This window comes from Nannospalax galili, unplaced genomic scaffold, assembly GCF_000622305.1.
Source record: "Nannospalax galili isolate Female #2095 unplaced genomic scaffold, S.galili_v1.0 scaffold408, whole genome shotgun sequence".
NCBI classification, from domain to species: domain Eukaryota; kingdom Metazoa; phylum Chordata; class Mammalia; order Rodentia; family Spalacidae; genus Nannospalax; species Nannospalax galili.
This window is the reverse complement of record NW_008358662.1, coordinates 28,566-43,909: the sequence shown is the minus strand read 5'-3', so window position 1 is coordinate 43,909 and position 15,344 is coordinate 28,566. Positions and strand designations below refer to the sequence as shown.

The following is a 15,344-nucleotide window of genomic DNA, read 5'->3' as shown; positions in this document are numbered from 1 at the left end:
AGAGAGAGAGAGAGAGAGAGAGAGAGAGAGAGAGAGAGAGAGATTTGTTAGAAGAGACAGACCGACAGACATATGGTCAGGACTTAGTGTTCAGGGCCCAACACCACAGATAGACAACACAGCAAGGGCTCTGAAGAGAGTTCAGGCCACAAGGCAGAGTGGGCATCCTTCGCACAGGTCTCATACTGTCACAAGTTGATGAGTAGTCCATAGCATGGGCCTGCATTTGGGGAAGAGATGTGTAACTCTGCATATATGGTGAGGAGGGACACATCTAGTCCAGCTGTACCCATTATACCAGTAGCTCTCTAATGTCCTAGGAAACTGAACCTGTGGAGTTCCTTGGGGAAGTAAGAATGGCACTTGTCATTCTCCTGGGATCCAGGCACCTGGAGAGTCTGTTAGAGGTTAGAGATTCACACACAGGCTCTTAGTGAAGGCTTTCCATTTCCTTTACAGCAGCTATGAGGAAGAGGCTGCTGCAGGTAGGCATGGCTTGATTAGCCCCTAGTCCAAAAACCTAACAGTGGTGAACCTGGCATTGAAGACTAAGGAGGATTGTCTAGATAGGGATAGCAGGCAGGGAACAGTACAGGAAAGCTGGTCAGAAGGCAGGGGTGCCTGTAGAGTGGAAATCCAGGCTGAGTGTACACCCAGGAGAAGAAGGAGAAAGGCTGGTCAAGATAGCAGGTGAGGTCAGGTGACTCACAACCTTGAATGCGAGGCTCAGAATTTGAGAGGAAACAGGGCGGCCTTAAGGATCAACCAGAGTAGTGGTACTTCTTAGAAAGATGAGGGAGTAGAGGTGAGGTGAAAAGGGTGAGCTTGTAGGGGGAGTGGTGAGGGCTGACTGCCCTGGGAAAGAGGCAGTGGTCAGAGCACAGGGCATTTGGGCTGTAGTGTGGACCCAGAGTGACTTTGGTAGAGCTGTTACTGCAGGCTTTACTGGTGAGGAAGAAAGGTAGTTTCCATTACATCCTACTACAGAATTGTGAAAACTGTCAGAATCAAAATGAAGTCACTCTTCTTGATACTACTAAATAATGACAATAACAATAAAGATCCCAAGAGGGTGGGCTCACGCATGGATGCCTGATAAAAACCATTATTTAAGTTCCTAATGTAGGCAGGGTGTCACTCAGTTGGACAAGTGATTCCCTTGCAAGCTTGAAGACCCGAATTTGATCCCCAGAACCTATGTGAAAGCTGGATGTGGTAGCACGAACTTGTAATCCTAGTGCTGGGGAGGTGGTGGTAAGGTCGATGCCTGGGGTTCCCTGGCTAGCCTGCCTAGCCTACTTGGCGAGCTCTAGGCCAGTGCAAGACCTGTCTCAAAAACAAAAATAACGTGGATAGTATCAGAAGAATGACAACCGAGGCTGTCCTCTGGCCTTTACATGTACACACACACACACACACACACACACACACACACACACACACTTTTTAAAAAATAGAAGCATTTTTAAAGTTGAAAAGAGCTGGGGATGCAGCTCAGTGGTAGTATAAGCACTCAGTGTATATGAGGCCATGGACTAAAAGAAGTCCCAAAGAGCTTTTACCACAGCTTTATTTAATGCACCTTAACACAACTGAAGCAAGGATGGTTGTTACAGGGGACCAGTCAGGTGTCTCCTCAGGAAACAGCCAGAGGTAGGCATTCTTCTTTGTGTTAAAACTGACAAGATGCTTTTTAACATGCACATGAAAAGGTAAAGAGTTTCAAATAAGTGTGTTTAAAAAGAGAAGACATGGGCTACTTGGCGAACTTCATGTAAAGCTGTGGAAATCAGACACTGTTGGCACTAGTGAGAGGATAGGAAGGTAACAGCAAACCAGAGCCCAGGAATAATCCACATGTGTAAGGACAGTTGGTTTTGGACAAAGGTGCAAGGGCATATCAATGGGGGACAACTGGCTTTTTGGTAAACACAGCTGGGGGTATTTGGATGTCCACAGAAAGAGAGGGAGAGAGACAGCTGGGGAGAAAGCTCAGTCCAATAGCTACATAAGCATGAAGATCTGAGTTCAATCCCCAGAGCCCATGTGAAAAATTAGGTGTGGGCACATGTTTGTAATCCCAGTGCTGGCAAAGTAGAGATAAGAGGATCTTTGGAGCTTGCTGGCCCATCAGTATAGGCTAATTGTCAAGTCCCAAGCTTAATGAAAGGCCCTACCTAAAAAAATCAATGTGGGGGGCTGAAGAGGTGGCTCAGTGGGTAGAAGCACTCGCCACATAAGTCTGATGGCTGGGGTCTGATCCCTGGAACCCACATAAAAAGTCAGATATGGTGGTGTGTATCTGCAATGCCAGCGCTCCTATGGGGAAATGAGAGGAGAAGACAAGAGGGCCAGCCAGCCTGGAGTAAGCCAATGGGAGAAGCGAGTATCCCTATCTCAACCAAGTAGGAGCCGAGAATTGACTCCTGAAAGTTGTCCTTTCTGATCTCCACACTTGTCCCATGTGTGTGCTCAGACTCATACGCACGCACACAGACATATAAATAAATAAATAAATAAATAAATAAATAAATAAATAAATAAATACTATTTTAGGGGCATGAGAGATGGCTTAGTTTTTAAGAGCACTGGCTGGGTTCAGTTCCCAGCATCCACATGGCAGCTACCAACTGTTTGTACCCCTAGTTCCAGGGGATCTGATGCTCTTTTCTGTCCTCTGTGGATGATGTACTTACATACATGAAGGCAAAATACTCATACACATAAAAAAAATTTAAAATCAATAATTACTAAAATTTTTTAATTTTAAGAAACAAGAAGAAAAAAAACAAAGGTGGATGGCTCCTGTGGAATGGAGGTTGACCTCTGGCCTCCACATGTATGTACACACATAGGTGCATGTAACTGCACATATACCCCATACACACAAAAAAATAAAGAAGAATAGAGAAAAGGAGAGGAACACAGAGACTACCTTACTTTGCATTGTTGAAAAAATTAGGTAAAAGTGGGTCAAAAACCTAAATGTAAAACCTGAAACCATAAAACATCTAGAAGAAAACAAGAGAAAGACTTGGAGTTGGGCAAACATTTCCTAGCTATCATCCCCAAATCATGATCCATAAAATAAAAAAAAAAAGATAAATTGAACCTCATCAAAATGTAAACATTTGTCCTTCAAAAGACACTGTTGGGAAAATGAAATCAGAAGCCTCAGCCAGGCGGGGTGTGTGCCTGTAATCACCACACTTGGGAGAATGAAGCAGGAGAATGGAGAGAGCCAGACCAGCCTTAACTCCGAAGGCCCTGTCTCACGATCACAGAGAGAAGACTAGGGTGATGGTTTGACTGGTCAAGTACTTGCCTTGCCAGCCAGCATGAGGACCTGAGTTTGGATCCCAAACCCCATGTAAAATACTTGGTGTGGTGGCACATGCTTAGAATCTCAGCAATGGTGAGGGGGGAGACAGGCAGGCAGATCTCTGGAGCTTGCCGCTCAGCCAGCTTAACCTACTTGACAACGTTCCAGGCTAGTGTCTCAAACAAAAGGTGAAATTTGTCTGAGAAAGGACACTTGAGGTTGATCCCTGACCTCCACATGCATGTGCATACATGTGCACTCCTGCATACACACGTGCATCCCTCCATAAAATAAAAACAGAGAGGTAGAGGAAAGAAAGAGAGAAACTGTCCAGCAGCTGCTAGCCCTGGGTTTCTGGGCCACGTCCACCAGGGACTGCATCCAAGGATGGGGTGCTGGCACCTAATGCAACTCCTTGAAGGGGCAGTTTGTTCCACAGCCCATTATTAGGTTGCTCAAGGCCTTGTGAGCCCAGTGCAAAATGAGACTGCAGGGCCTCTTGCTGTAAAGTTAAGTTTCAAGATGGTGACAATAGGGCATTAACACACCCCCCCGAGCCCCCCAGGCATCCACCTCCCTGCCCAAGTCTGTTTGCTCTCTTCCCTTTCCAAACCGTCCAACCAGCATCTGAGTCTGAAGTCCCTCCCCATCTACTGCTGCTTCTTTCTGTTTGTATTCTAGACGTCTACCCTGCAGTATAACAGCTTGTAGCCCAGAAATAACTTCTCAGGAACCCCAAAACACACAGCCATTTCTCAAAATGGTTTGGTCTTGAACCCCTTTTTAAAAAGAATATTGTATTTTTCCCTTTTAGGGTGTGGGGTGGGGAGGCATAGGTCAACCTCAGGTGTCATTCCTTGGGCACTATCTGCCTTGTGTTTTGAGACAGTCTGTTTCTGGGACCTGAGGTTCATTGATTAGGCTAGGCTGATTGGCCAGTGAGCCCTAGGGATCCACTTGTCTCTGTCTCCCCAGTGCTGGGATTACAAGTACATGCCATCATGACTGACTTTTTATGTGGGTGTTGGGGATCAAACTCAGGTCCTCGTACTTGTGTGGCTAACACTTTCTCAATTGAGTCATCTCCCCAGTATCTCCTTTTGGTTTTATTGAGACAGGGTTTTGAATTCAAGGTCCTCCTGCCTCTATTGCTCCAGGACTGGGATTATAGACATGTGTTACTATATCTGACTAGAATGCTTGGTGTATCTGATGGCAAACACACATCATAAAATGTTGTACAGTCATCACCCTGTCCCCTTCATGCTGCCTAGGGACTCCACATGCCTGAACATGCTACCCTTGTCTGAAGATCATGACCTCTGGGGTGACTGCCCATGGTCACCTCCTGCAAAGAGGTTCTTCTTTACCCAAGTCCCCAAATGATGGCTCACCTTCTAGGATGGGGTTGGCCTCCAGAACCTGCTGCTCAATCCATGAGTGCTGGCCACTGATGGTAGCCAGGAACTGAAGGATGAGCTTAGTAGTCTCTGTCTTCCCGGCTCCAGACTCACCACTGCCAAAGAAAATACAGGGACATGAGGTCACAAAAAGCACTTACCACTGTCAGCACCTCTCCATTCCCTGCCACCTACAAATCTGGATTTGGGCCAGGTTGACAGGGACACTCTTTCTGATGCAGGAATCCCACTACATTTGCTCTGAAGTTCCTGAACATCTCAAACTGTCTATGGTGCAGGCATTTGTCCAACCTGTGGCTGGTGGGCCATGTGTGTTCAGGTAACTATTGATGCAACCTGTTCATTTGTAGATGACAATGTCAAAAGGTTGAGCACCCCTGGTAGACGTTATTGCATTGTCTTTTTCTCCCCTGTTATGCTGCAACATATGTTGCTCCCCTGTTATTAAGCCTCTGGTCTGGCTTAATCCAGAGCCCCCTGGCAGAAGAATGAGTAAGATGACTCCTGATGGAGGTGTGGCTCCCAGGCCAGTGGTATCTGTCACCTGGTTAGGAACCCCCTGTGATGGCTATAACTGATGTCAGGTCAACAGGGTCTAAAATCAGCAAAGAGATAAGCCTCTGGGCAAGTCAGTGAGAGATTCTAGATTAAGCTACTTGAAATGGGAAGGCTTACCCTAAATATAGGTGTTAGGATCCCATGGGTGGGGTCCTGGACTGAATAAAGAGGAGAAAGTGAGCTAGGCACTGGTGTTCACCTCTCTCTGCTTCCTGACTGCAGATGCAATGTGACCAGCTGCCTTATACTCCTGCCACCATGCCTTCCTTGCCGTGAAGGACTGTGCCCTCAAAATGTGAGCTAAGGCAGAAGGCTAAGGCCAGAAGGACCTCTTAAGGCCATGAGAAAACAAACTCTTTCTTCTTTACATTATTTTGTCAGGTTTGGCTATCATTGCAGCAATGAGGAAAATAACTAATGCACTACTCTTTCCTATTTTAGTCCGTTTGCTTCCCTTCCTATATTATTTTGAGAGAATCCCCTGATCAATATCATTTCCTCTGAGATTGTAGTCTTTTGAAAAAGCCATGATTTAAATGTCCACAATCGCTATGTCAGCAAATCAGAGGCAGACCAAAACACTTCCACTGATATTCATGAGCTCTGTGAACCGAGTTCATCAAATAACCAATATAGAGACAGGCTGCCATGGACAGAATTTAGGGGACTTGCTTACTGTCCTGAGGGGAAACCAGTAGCTATATGGTTTGCATATTCACCCCAAAACTCATCTCGAAGGAGAAAATTTTTGAAATAAAGACTCACTATATTGATAAAGCTGGTCTGGATCTCACGGTCTTAAGAGGTCCTTTTGCCTTAGCCTTCCAAGTAGCTCAGACTAGAGATATATACCACTGTACACTGAGCTCATGTGGAAGTGTAACTGCCATGTTAATGGCATTAGAAGTAGGATTTTTAGGTTGGAGTTGTGGCTCAGGGCTAAGACACTTTCTTGGTATGCATGAGGCCCCGAGTTTGACCAGTTCTGAGGTAAGCCAGGGGGAGGTAGGTCTTTTAGAAGGTGATTAAGAAACTGGAGATATAACTGTGAGTGGAGTGCTTGCTTAGTATGTATGGGGCCCTGTATTCCATCCCTAGAACTGCATAAAACCTGGTGTTGTTATGGATGCCCGTAATTCTGGTACTCAGGCAGAGGCAGGAGGAACAGGAGTTCTAAGTCATCCTCAGCTACGCTGACAGTTTGAGGCCAGCTTAGCCTGCACGAGACGCTGTCTTAGAATAAAAGGTGATTAGGTAAAAGATAGGTTGATATCATTGTTTCAAGAGGGGCTTCCAACACCAGGCATGATGGCATATGCCTTTAATTCCAGCACTTAGAAGGCAGAGGCAGGTGGATCTCTATGAGATTGAGGCCAGCCTGGTCTACATAGTGAGTTCCAGGCTGGCTGAGGCTATGGGACATTCTGTCTTAAAAAAAGTAAAAAACCAGCAAACATAAAAACCAAAGGAAAAACCAAAACAAAACAAAGAAGGGGTTTCTGAAAAAGTTAAGTTCAGTCCCTACTTTCTCTGTGTGCTCTTGCCACGTGATGCCTTCCCATTATGACAGCACAAGGCCCTCACTCCTTTCTTGGCTGTGTGATAGACAGTCAGTCTGGGTACTTCATAAACAGGAGAGTGCATTTGGTTCATGGTTCTGGATGCTTCAGACCAAGGGTCCACATTGAGTGAGGTCCTTGTGTTCTGTCTCTCAAGACAGGGGACCTGCCCTGTAAGAAATTGGCCTCCTGAGCAGAGGTGGGCCAAAGGCAGCTACCTGGGAAGTTCTCAGGAGGTTTCTTTCTTACAAGACAAGACCCTTATCTTAAGAGACAGATTTTCTGTGTCCAGGGGCACCTCCCTTTCTTCTCTGGTGGCCTGAATTTGAATTCTCCACTTCACTGCTGTGTGCCACTGGGAATGGGCATCAACTTCTCTAATTATAGGTTTCCCTAATGTAAAATACAGCCATCTTCAGAGGGTGGCTGAAGACATGAAATTTAACGATCGTGATAGCTGTTCAAAACATATCTTCTCAGAGAGGCTGTTTCTGCTCTCCTTGCTACTCACTGAGCATCCCTGGCCACCCACCTGCCTCTTCCCTGCTATGCTTCTCTTCAAAGCTCTTAACACCTGCATGCAAACATGCTACTATTGCTTGTCAGTCCCCCCTTCTGTGATGTGAGCCCTATTTCTTTTGTTTCTCATGTCAGGACAATGAGAGTGATAAGATTTTTAAAAAAACTTTTTGAGCTCAGGCTGGCCTCAAACTTGTGATATAGCCAAGGATGAACTTAAACTTCTGATCCTCTATTTCCTGAGTACTAGGATTACATAAACACATCACAATGTCCAGTTCACATGGTGCTGGGGAGGGAGCCAGGACTTTGTCATGCTAGGCAAGCACTTTACCAGCTGAGATATGTCTCCAGCCTGGGATACAAAGAGATTTATAACGAACAAATAAACAAAATAATGAGTAAGTGAATGACTATTACACTACCAATCTAGGGACTCTGGAACCAAATATTTATGCTTCTTCTTCTACCTCTCAATGTCCTTTCTCTTAGCAGGAGGCAGGTCTGTGGCACGGGGAGGCCAGGCCTGACCAGGCAGGGAATTCCTGAATCAGAGACAGGCCTGGGATTGGAAGGGCACATTTCCCTCCTGGTCCCTAGAGACATCTGGGTATGAAGGACCTGTCCTCAGGGTCAGGGGACATTTTCTCAGGATCAGGGGACATGTCCTTGGGATGGGGACATGTTCTTGGGGTGTGGGAAACATGTCCTTGGGGTGGAAGACATGTCCTCAGGGTGTGGGGAGCATGTCCTTGGGGTGGGGACATGTCATTAGGAGCAGGGCAGCAGGGGAACTTCCGGGCAAGCATGTGCCACTTAGAGCAATAGTTATGGTAGAGGAAGAACCCTAAAGATTCTGGCCTGAAGAGCTTTAGGGGGAGGGGTGCTTCCTCCCTTAATGGAATGCTCTGGGACTTGAAAGTAATTGCTGACTCATCTTGAGCTAGGAATGGGTCCGAGCCCACCTGATGATGCAGCTCTGGTCCCTCTTGTTCTTCTTCATGTTGAAGTAGCAGCTGTTGGCAATGGCGAAGACATGGGGGGGCAGCTCGCCCAAGTGGTGGCTGTAGTAGAGCTGCACCTGCTCCAGGGTGTACAGAGGCAACATCTGGAAGGGGTTCACAGCCACCAGGATGGAGCCTGTGTAGGTCTGGTGAAAGGAACAGGTGTTTAGAGCCTTTCCCTCCCAGGCAGAGTTGCTGGGCCTGGCTCTTCCTGAGCAACTCTCAACTGCTTGGCTTCTTCCTCTGGGAAGATGGGGGTGTTCACTAGACTGGGCACGTCTGGGGGCCATTCCCAATAAGATTAAATGTGTAATACTCTTAACTTGTTCTTAGAAGGGACTCAATTTAAATGTACAAGTGTTTTCATCTGCCTCCTGCAGAGGCGTCTTCGAAGGCTGAGTGACACCCACCACCCTCATTGGTCCTAACCACATGTTTTGTGTGCTTGGGGTCCAGGACAAGCCCAGTTCCTGGGCAGCAGCCTAGGCTCACCTGATCATCAGGAATTTCCATTTGGCCCAGATGTCCTTGTAAAACCAACCCCCTTCCCCTTAGTGCAGGATTATCCTTGTCTTCAGGGCTATGAGGTCTGGATGCCTGTAGAGGTGCTTTGGAGAGGAAGTGCTATAAGCTGGCATAACCCACTGCTTCTACAGTCCCAGGAGCTCTGACCCACCTGGGACCAAGGCAGAAGCAGCATGCCCTGCTGCTCCTCCATGGAACCCCTCCTCCTTTCAGCCTTCTCTCTGCTCAGGGTCCCCATCTTACTCCCAGGCTCCTTTGAGCAGCCCAGAAAGGCCATTTGGAACTAAATTGCCCATTCAGACAATGCGGGAGGCCTAGGCAGTGACTCTCCCAGCCATATCCAGTTGTTCAGAGTCCTGAGCATCACAAGGGACACTGGTGTCACAGAGTTCTTCTCAAGCTGTAGTGGGAACTCTGGTGTCTGGGCTGTCACAAGACTTGCTCTCAGGAGGATCAGGGTCTTCTGGGGTAAGCATCTTCTGTTGGTTTCCCTGTCTCAGCAACATGTCTTGGAGGGGGAACAAAAATCTGTGTCTACTCCACTGTCCCCAGGCATCTCTTCAGGCTGTTAGTTTAGGCCTTCTGCTCAGCACAGATACAGAGAAGGGGCAGCACTCATTGGGTATCTACTGTGTGCCTGGCACTGTGCCATTACTCTGTACCAGTTGCCCATCCTCCACAGTATGATGTTTGTGCTGCTTCTTTTTTTGAGACAGGCTGTAGCCCAGACTGGCCTCAGACTCATTAGGTAGCCAAGGAAGAGTTTGAACTCCTGATCCTCCTATGCCAGTTTATGTGGTGCCAGAGTTGGAACCCAGGGCTTCATGCATGCTAGGCAAGCACTCTACCAACTGAGCTATATCTCCAGCCTTGCTCCTGTTTCTTTGGATTGGTAGCAGACAGAGAAAGCTTGGACACCTGGCCCACCTCACTGAATGAGGACAAAAGGAACTGTGCCTGGCTCTAGACCTCCAGTTCATTGTTTTCTTCTCTGTGAAGGGTTCCCTTGAGCATGTGGGACCAAAGGACTCACATAGATCTTGTTCTGCTGGTAGCGGATCAAGAGGTTGTGCACCATGCCTGCCTCATTCAGGTCCCCTAGGCAAATCATGTCATCCACACCCTGGGATGAATTGGGGTGCATGAGGCTGAGGGTACCAAGGTCCTCTGCTTGGATCCAGTGTTCCTGGAAAACAGGTACAAATTCTCAACATGGATCAGCCACCCCCTCTTTTCTCCCATATTCTCAGATCTAAGGTGACCCAAATCAGTTGGTATCCAGCCTCTGGCCAGGCAAAATCTTGGTTTAAGTCAAGGGACACCTGTGACAAAGTCAGGCCCATCTATGGCTTTGGTCAGCCCCTGTCTAGGGACCAGGGTCCATGTGAAGCCGGGACAGGGGCTGAGCTTCAGAGATGCAGAAGCTAGCTGCCGAAAGTTTTCTTTAGGGTTGCAGATGGAGGCCTTGCTGGTTGTTGGAGTAGAAGAGTACAAGTGAAAATAGTTTTTAAAATTTCACAACATTATGCAGATAAAAGGCTATTACTTTATTGGCTTCTAGACTGTGAAACTCCTAGGCACAGTCAGAACCTTCTCCTTGGAGGCTATGTCTACACGTGTCCTTCCCTGCAGTCCCAGGGCACAGGGGAGGGTTGGCCTAAGGAGATTTAAGTGACCAGCTGGACACTAACACCCTCCCCACCATCAAATGTCCCTGCCTTCCTCAGGAGGACAAGCTTCCAGCCAGTCTGCTCTGAGCTGTCCTCTTCCACCCTGGGCACTTTTGCACCTTCTTCCTCTTCCACAGACCGTGCTCAGCCAGCTGTCCCTCCCACCTCCTCCCCTCTTCATAATAGCTTTTGGGCCTCTGTACTCCCTGCCTCAGCCCTGCTCCTCCCCATTCCCTCCTGGTCCCTGTAATTCTCTTTGGTTGAAACCCTCAAAACACCCCAAGACAAATATATACTTTTACCAAGGCAGGACTCCATCATGGAGTATCCTGCCTGGGGGATACCCCTTGGACTGGGGACTCCTAGGTGATACTGGGGAGCAGGTCCCAGGGTCCTTCAGGAAGAGAGATTGAAGGGGAACCCCAACACTGACCTTGCCTTCATCATCCTCAATTAAGATCTTGCCCAGCTTTGTATCTTTGACAATGCCCCCAATGGCCACGCAAGTCTTGTCAGTGGAGGGAGGGTTCAGCCAGACATGGTCACCCTGGAGAGCACAGAGGGGACAGTGATCGGACCCCTGTTCTTCCTGGAGACTTACCTGTCCTGGGACGTCTCCTGCAACCCCAAGCTCCCAGGTGGCGGAAGCACTCTCTACCTTTCTCTTTTCCTTCACTGTCAATCAAGCTTGCCTGCGTCTATCCTGTCTCTACCAAAGAACTCACCAGCGACAGGGGCTCAGCCTTTTCTACAGCCCGTCTCACTAAGAGATAAAAATCAAATTTTGCCCCTAATTATGAAGGCAGTAAGGCAGGGTAGTTAAAAGCAGACTGCTTCTCAGCCAGGCATGGTGGCTAGCACAGGCCTTTAATCCCAGCACTCGGGAGTCAGAGGCAGGTGGATCTCTGTGAGTTCAAGGCCAGCCTGGTCTACATAGTGAGTTCCAGGAAAGCTGGGGTTACAGGGAGACCTGTCTCAAAAAGACCAAAAAAAAAAGCAGACTGCTTCTCAAACATGAAAATGGCATACTGGCATACTGGAGAGATGCGCTCAGTCCCTAACATCAGAGCAAAAAAAACAGGGCATGATAGTGTGTATTTGTAATACCAGTTCTGCTGAAGTAGGGACAGGAGGACCCCTGGGCTTTGCTGGCCAGCCTACCTAGCTTAATGGGTGATTTCGGGCCAGTGAGAGACTCTGTCTCAAAAAAACAAGGTAGGGGCTGGCAAAGTGGCTCAGGGGGTAAAGGCACCTGTCACCAAATCTGACCATCTGAGTTCCATCCTTGGAACCCATAGGGTAGAAGGAGAGAACTGACTCCGGCAAGTTGTCCTCTGACTGCCACATGCAAACCATGGTACACATACACACACACACACACACACACACACAGACAGACATACGCACACACAAATAAATAATAAAATTAATGTGAAAAAAAACAAATCACACAAAAGGTAGATGGCATCTGAGGAACGGTATACTCGAGGTTGTCCTCTGGCTTTCACATGCATATTTGTCCATGCACATCAGCACACACTTGTACATACCCCCACACAAACATAAACAAACACAAAATTTTCAAAAGTAAAAATAAATAAGCTTGAAATGGCACCAAGAATTGACCTTTCCACTTGCATCCTCTCAGAGGTTACCATAGCAACTAGGAGGCTGAGGAGACAAAACACTGTGGTCAGTGATGCTGGCAAAAAGCTGAGCTGTAGAGAAGACAGGAGGGCTTCTGGGAGAGGCAGGAGGAAAATGCACACACACACACACACACACACACACACACACACACCTGCCATCCACAGAGTCCAGAGGACTACTGGCAACTCCCAGAGGACTTCTGGGAGAGTAAGGGTGTGAAGCTAGGTAGGTTGAGCAGGCTCAGGTGAACAGACCCACACTGAAGGACATTTGGGGGACGCAAATTAGACTCTATAAGCCTTAACACACACACACACACACACACACACACACACAGTAGCGTACATAAAATTGGGCAGGGGGTAGCAAGGGGGAGGTGCAGATAGGAAGGGGATCTAAATAAAATAAAAATGTATTATATGAAAATATTGCAAAAATTTGTGTTTTTTCCAATACTAGAATCCTTCTTTTCCTCAAACACCCTCCTCCTCATCTCCAGAAATTTCCTTCTAGGGTCTCTTTGCCTCTCTTCTTTTCTTAGAGTGATTCAGTTCAGCTTTGGGAGACAGCCATGGTAAATGTTGTTCTTACCAGCCTGAACACTGCGGACATTCTGGGTCAGCAGCTCTCCGCACCCTGTAGGGAGAGAAAGCAGAATGTTAACTTTATGGTCTACCAGTGTGGAGCCCCTGATGGGCAGGTGCTGCATGAGTTCATCAGCTTGTCTCTGAGTGCCTTGCCTGGAACCTGGCTCTAGAAACAGCTCTAGATAGTTGGATATATGTACAAGCCATAGTCTCAGTCCACACGTAAGAAGGAGTTCCTGTCCTCTTCATCCTGCCTCACCTTTAGTGGACAACCCCTTTGCCCTGGGCCTTGGGCTCCATGCAAAAGTAGGACAGTGCCCTGTTATTCAGAAGCCGAGAGAGAGAGAGAGAGAGAGAGAGAGAGAGAGAGAGAGAGAGGGAGAATTCCTATGTGTGCACATTCATGTTGTATGTGCATGTTTGTAGAGGCCAGAGGTCAACCTTAGGTGTTATACCTCAGGAACTGTTCATCGTGTCCTTCTTTCTCCCTCCCTCCCTCCCTCCCTCCCCCCTCTTTTCTTCCCTCCCACCCTCCCTCTTTTCTTCCCTCTCTCCCTTCTTCCCTTCCTCCCTCCCTCCCTCCCTCTCTCTCTTTCATTCTTTCTTTCTTTGTATATAGGTATTATGTGCATATGTATATATGTTTGTATGTGTGTTTGCATGTGTGTGGGCTCACATGTGTGCACGTGTTTGTGGAGGCCAGAAGTTGATACCAGCTGTTTACCTTGATCACTCTCCACTTTCTACATTGAGGAAGGGTCTCTTACTGAACCCAGAGCTCACTGATTCAGCTAGTCTAGCTAGCCAGTTTTCCCTGTGGATCCTGTCTCCACCTCCCAAGGCTGGGATTACAGATGGGCTGCCATGCATTCCTGACATTTATGTGGGTGATGGGGATCTGAACTCTGTCACATGTATACAAGCACTGAACTCACTGAGACATCTTCTCAGTCTCCACCTTGTTTTTTGAGACAGGGTCTCTCACTGGGACCTGGGGCTCACCAAATAGGCTAGACTGGCTGGCCAGTGAGTCCTAGAGAACCCCTATCTCTACCTCCCAAGTCCAGAGATTACAAGCATATGTCACCATGTCCACTAAAGCCCAAATTGTATCTGCTCTCACATCTATGCAAACCACCCATATGTCCTGGGAGGAGCTCAGCTATACATAGCTTGCATACTTGATCTAAACTCACTGTACCCTGGAACATGGGCATGCCTCCACTTATTCTTTTTCCTTTCAGTCAGCATCTTATTTATTTTTGTTTTTGTTTTTGACAAGTTCTCCCTAGTCTCAGCTAGCCTGGAAGTCACTATGCTATGTAGACTAGGCTGGCCTCAATCTCATGCCTGCCTCTGCCTCCTGAGGGCTAGAATGAAAGGCATGCACCACTACACCCATTGTAGCATCTTGTTATAAAGCTTATGTTGGCCTTGATTTCGCAATCCTGTTTCAGTCTCTCAACTGCAGGGATTACAGAAGTAAAATGCCAAGCCTGATTCTTTGTTTTTTACAAGGGGTTTAACAAGGAAAGGTGGCTTAGTTAAGGTGTAGCATAGCTGGGACTTGAGTCTGGATCCACTTTATTGCAAAGTGGCTGCTCTCAGGTGCTATGGGAACACTCAGGCAGGCCTGATTCACAGCCAGCAGGTGGAATAGAGAGACCAGGATCCCAACCTTGCCATTCATGGAAGGACTGTTCCTGTTACTCTTGAGTGTTGGTGTCTTTCCCTTCCTTGTGTAGAGCAATGTGAGGAAGCGCCAAATCTGTAGTGTTCATTCCCATTGCTCTAGTACAGTTCTGCACCAGAAGGAACACAGACAATATTTGTCAAATGGAAGGGCTTGGGAAGCCGCTGGAGATGGTGTTGCTGTGATGATGGCTTAGATGGTTGGATGAGGATGCCTAGAGGTGGGGCAGCTTTGAGAATAGATGGCATCATTCCATTCTAGAGGAGAGAACATGGAAGCCAGGAAATGCTGAGACTTTGCCAAAGTGTGTGTGTGTGTGTATGTATGCATGCGTGTTCATGTATGTACAGGTGCATGTGTGTGTGCAGGTACACATATTTGCAGAGTCCAGAGGACAATCTCATGTGGTGATCCTTATTGGCATGGAAGAATGTGGCAATTAAGCTAGACTGGCTGGCAAGCAAGCCCCAGGGATTCACTTGTTTCTACCTCCCCGACACTGGGTTATAAGTGTGTTCCATCATGTTTTTAAAAAATAGGTTCTGGGGGATCAAACTCTAGTTTATATTCTTGCAAGGCAAGTTCTTTGCCAACTGAGCCACCTTGCCAAAACTTTTCAACTGATAAGCAAAGAAGGGGTATCTTCTCCCTGACTCCAAAATCTGCCCCTTGGCCCTATACCCGCTGCTGTGGATAAGAGCCTGTCTTAAAATATAAGAGTCTGTCAAAATGCTAAGACCTTCACCAACTCTCAGTTTTTTGAAGGAAGGCTGGTCTCTCTTTCTACCTCACAGAACCCAGAGGGCATTGGAGGGAAAAGACAGAGAAGCCTGACC

The 15,344-nt window shown here is 47.5% G+C and overlaps 1 protein-coding gene across 1 annotated transcript in view; it reads right to left on the bottom strand.

Annotated features, from left to right (window-relative positions):
• The window catches only part of Myo7b (myosin VIIB), an 88,488-nt gene that overhangs the window by 60,168 nt on the left and 12,976 nt on the right, over positions 1-15,344 (bottom strand). Inside the window, exons 2-6 of the mRNA XM_029558105.1 lie at positions 12,820-12,864; positions 11,012-11,125; positions 9,942-10,094; positions 8,345-8,529; positions 4,717-4,838 (exon numbers count right to left, since the gene is read on the bottom strand). Coding sequence (XP_029413965.1) covers positions 4,717-4,838; positions 8,345-8,529; positions 9,942-10,094; positions 11,012-11,125; positions 12,820-12,840 — 595 coding nt within the window. The 5' untranslated portion in view covers positions 12,841-12,864. The remainder of the gene's footprint in view (positions 1-4,716; positions 4,839-8,344; positions 8,530-9,941; positions 10,095-11,011; positions 11,126-12,819; positions 12,865-15,344) is intronic.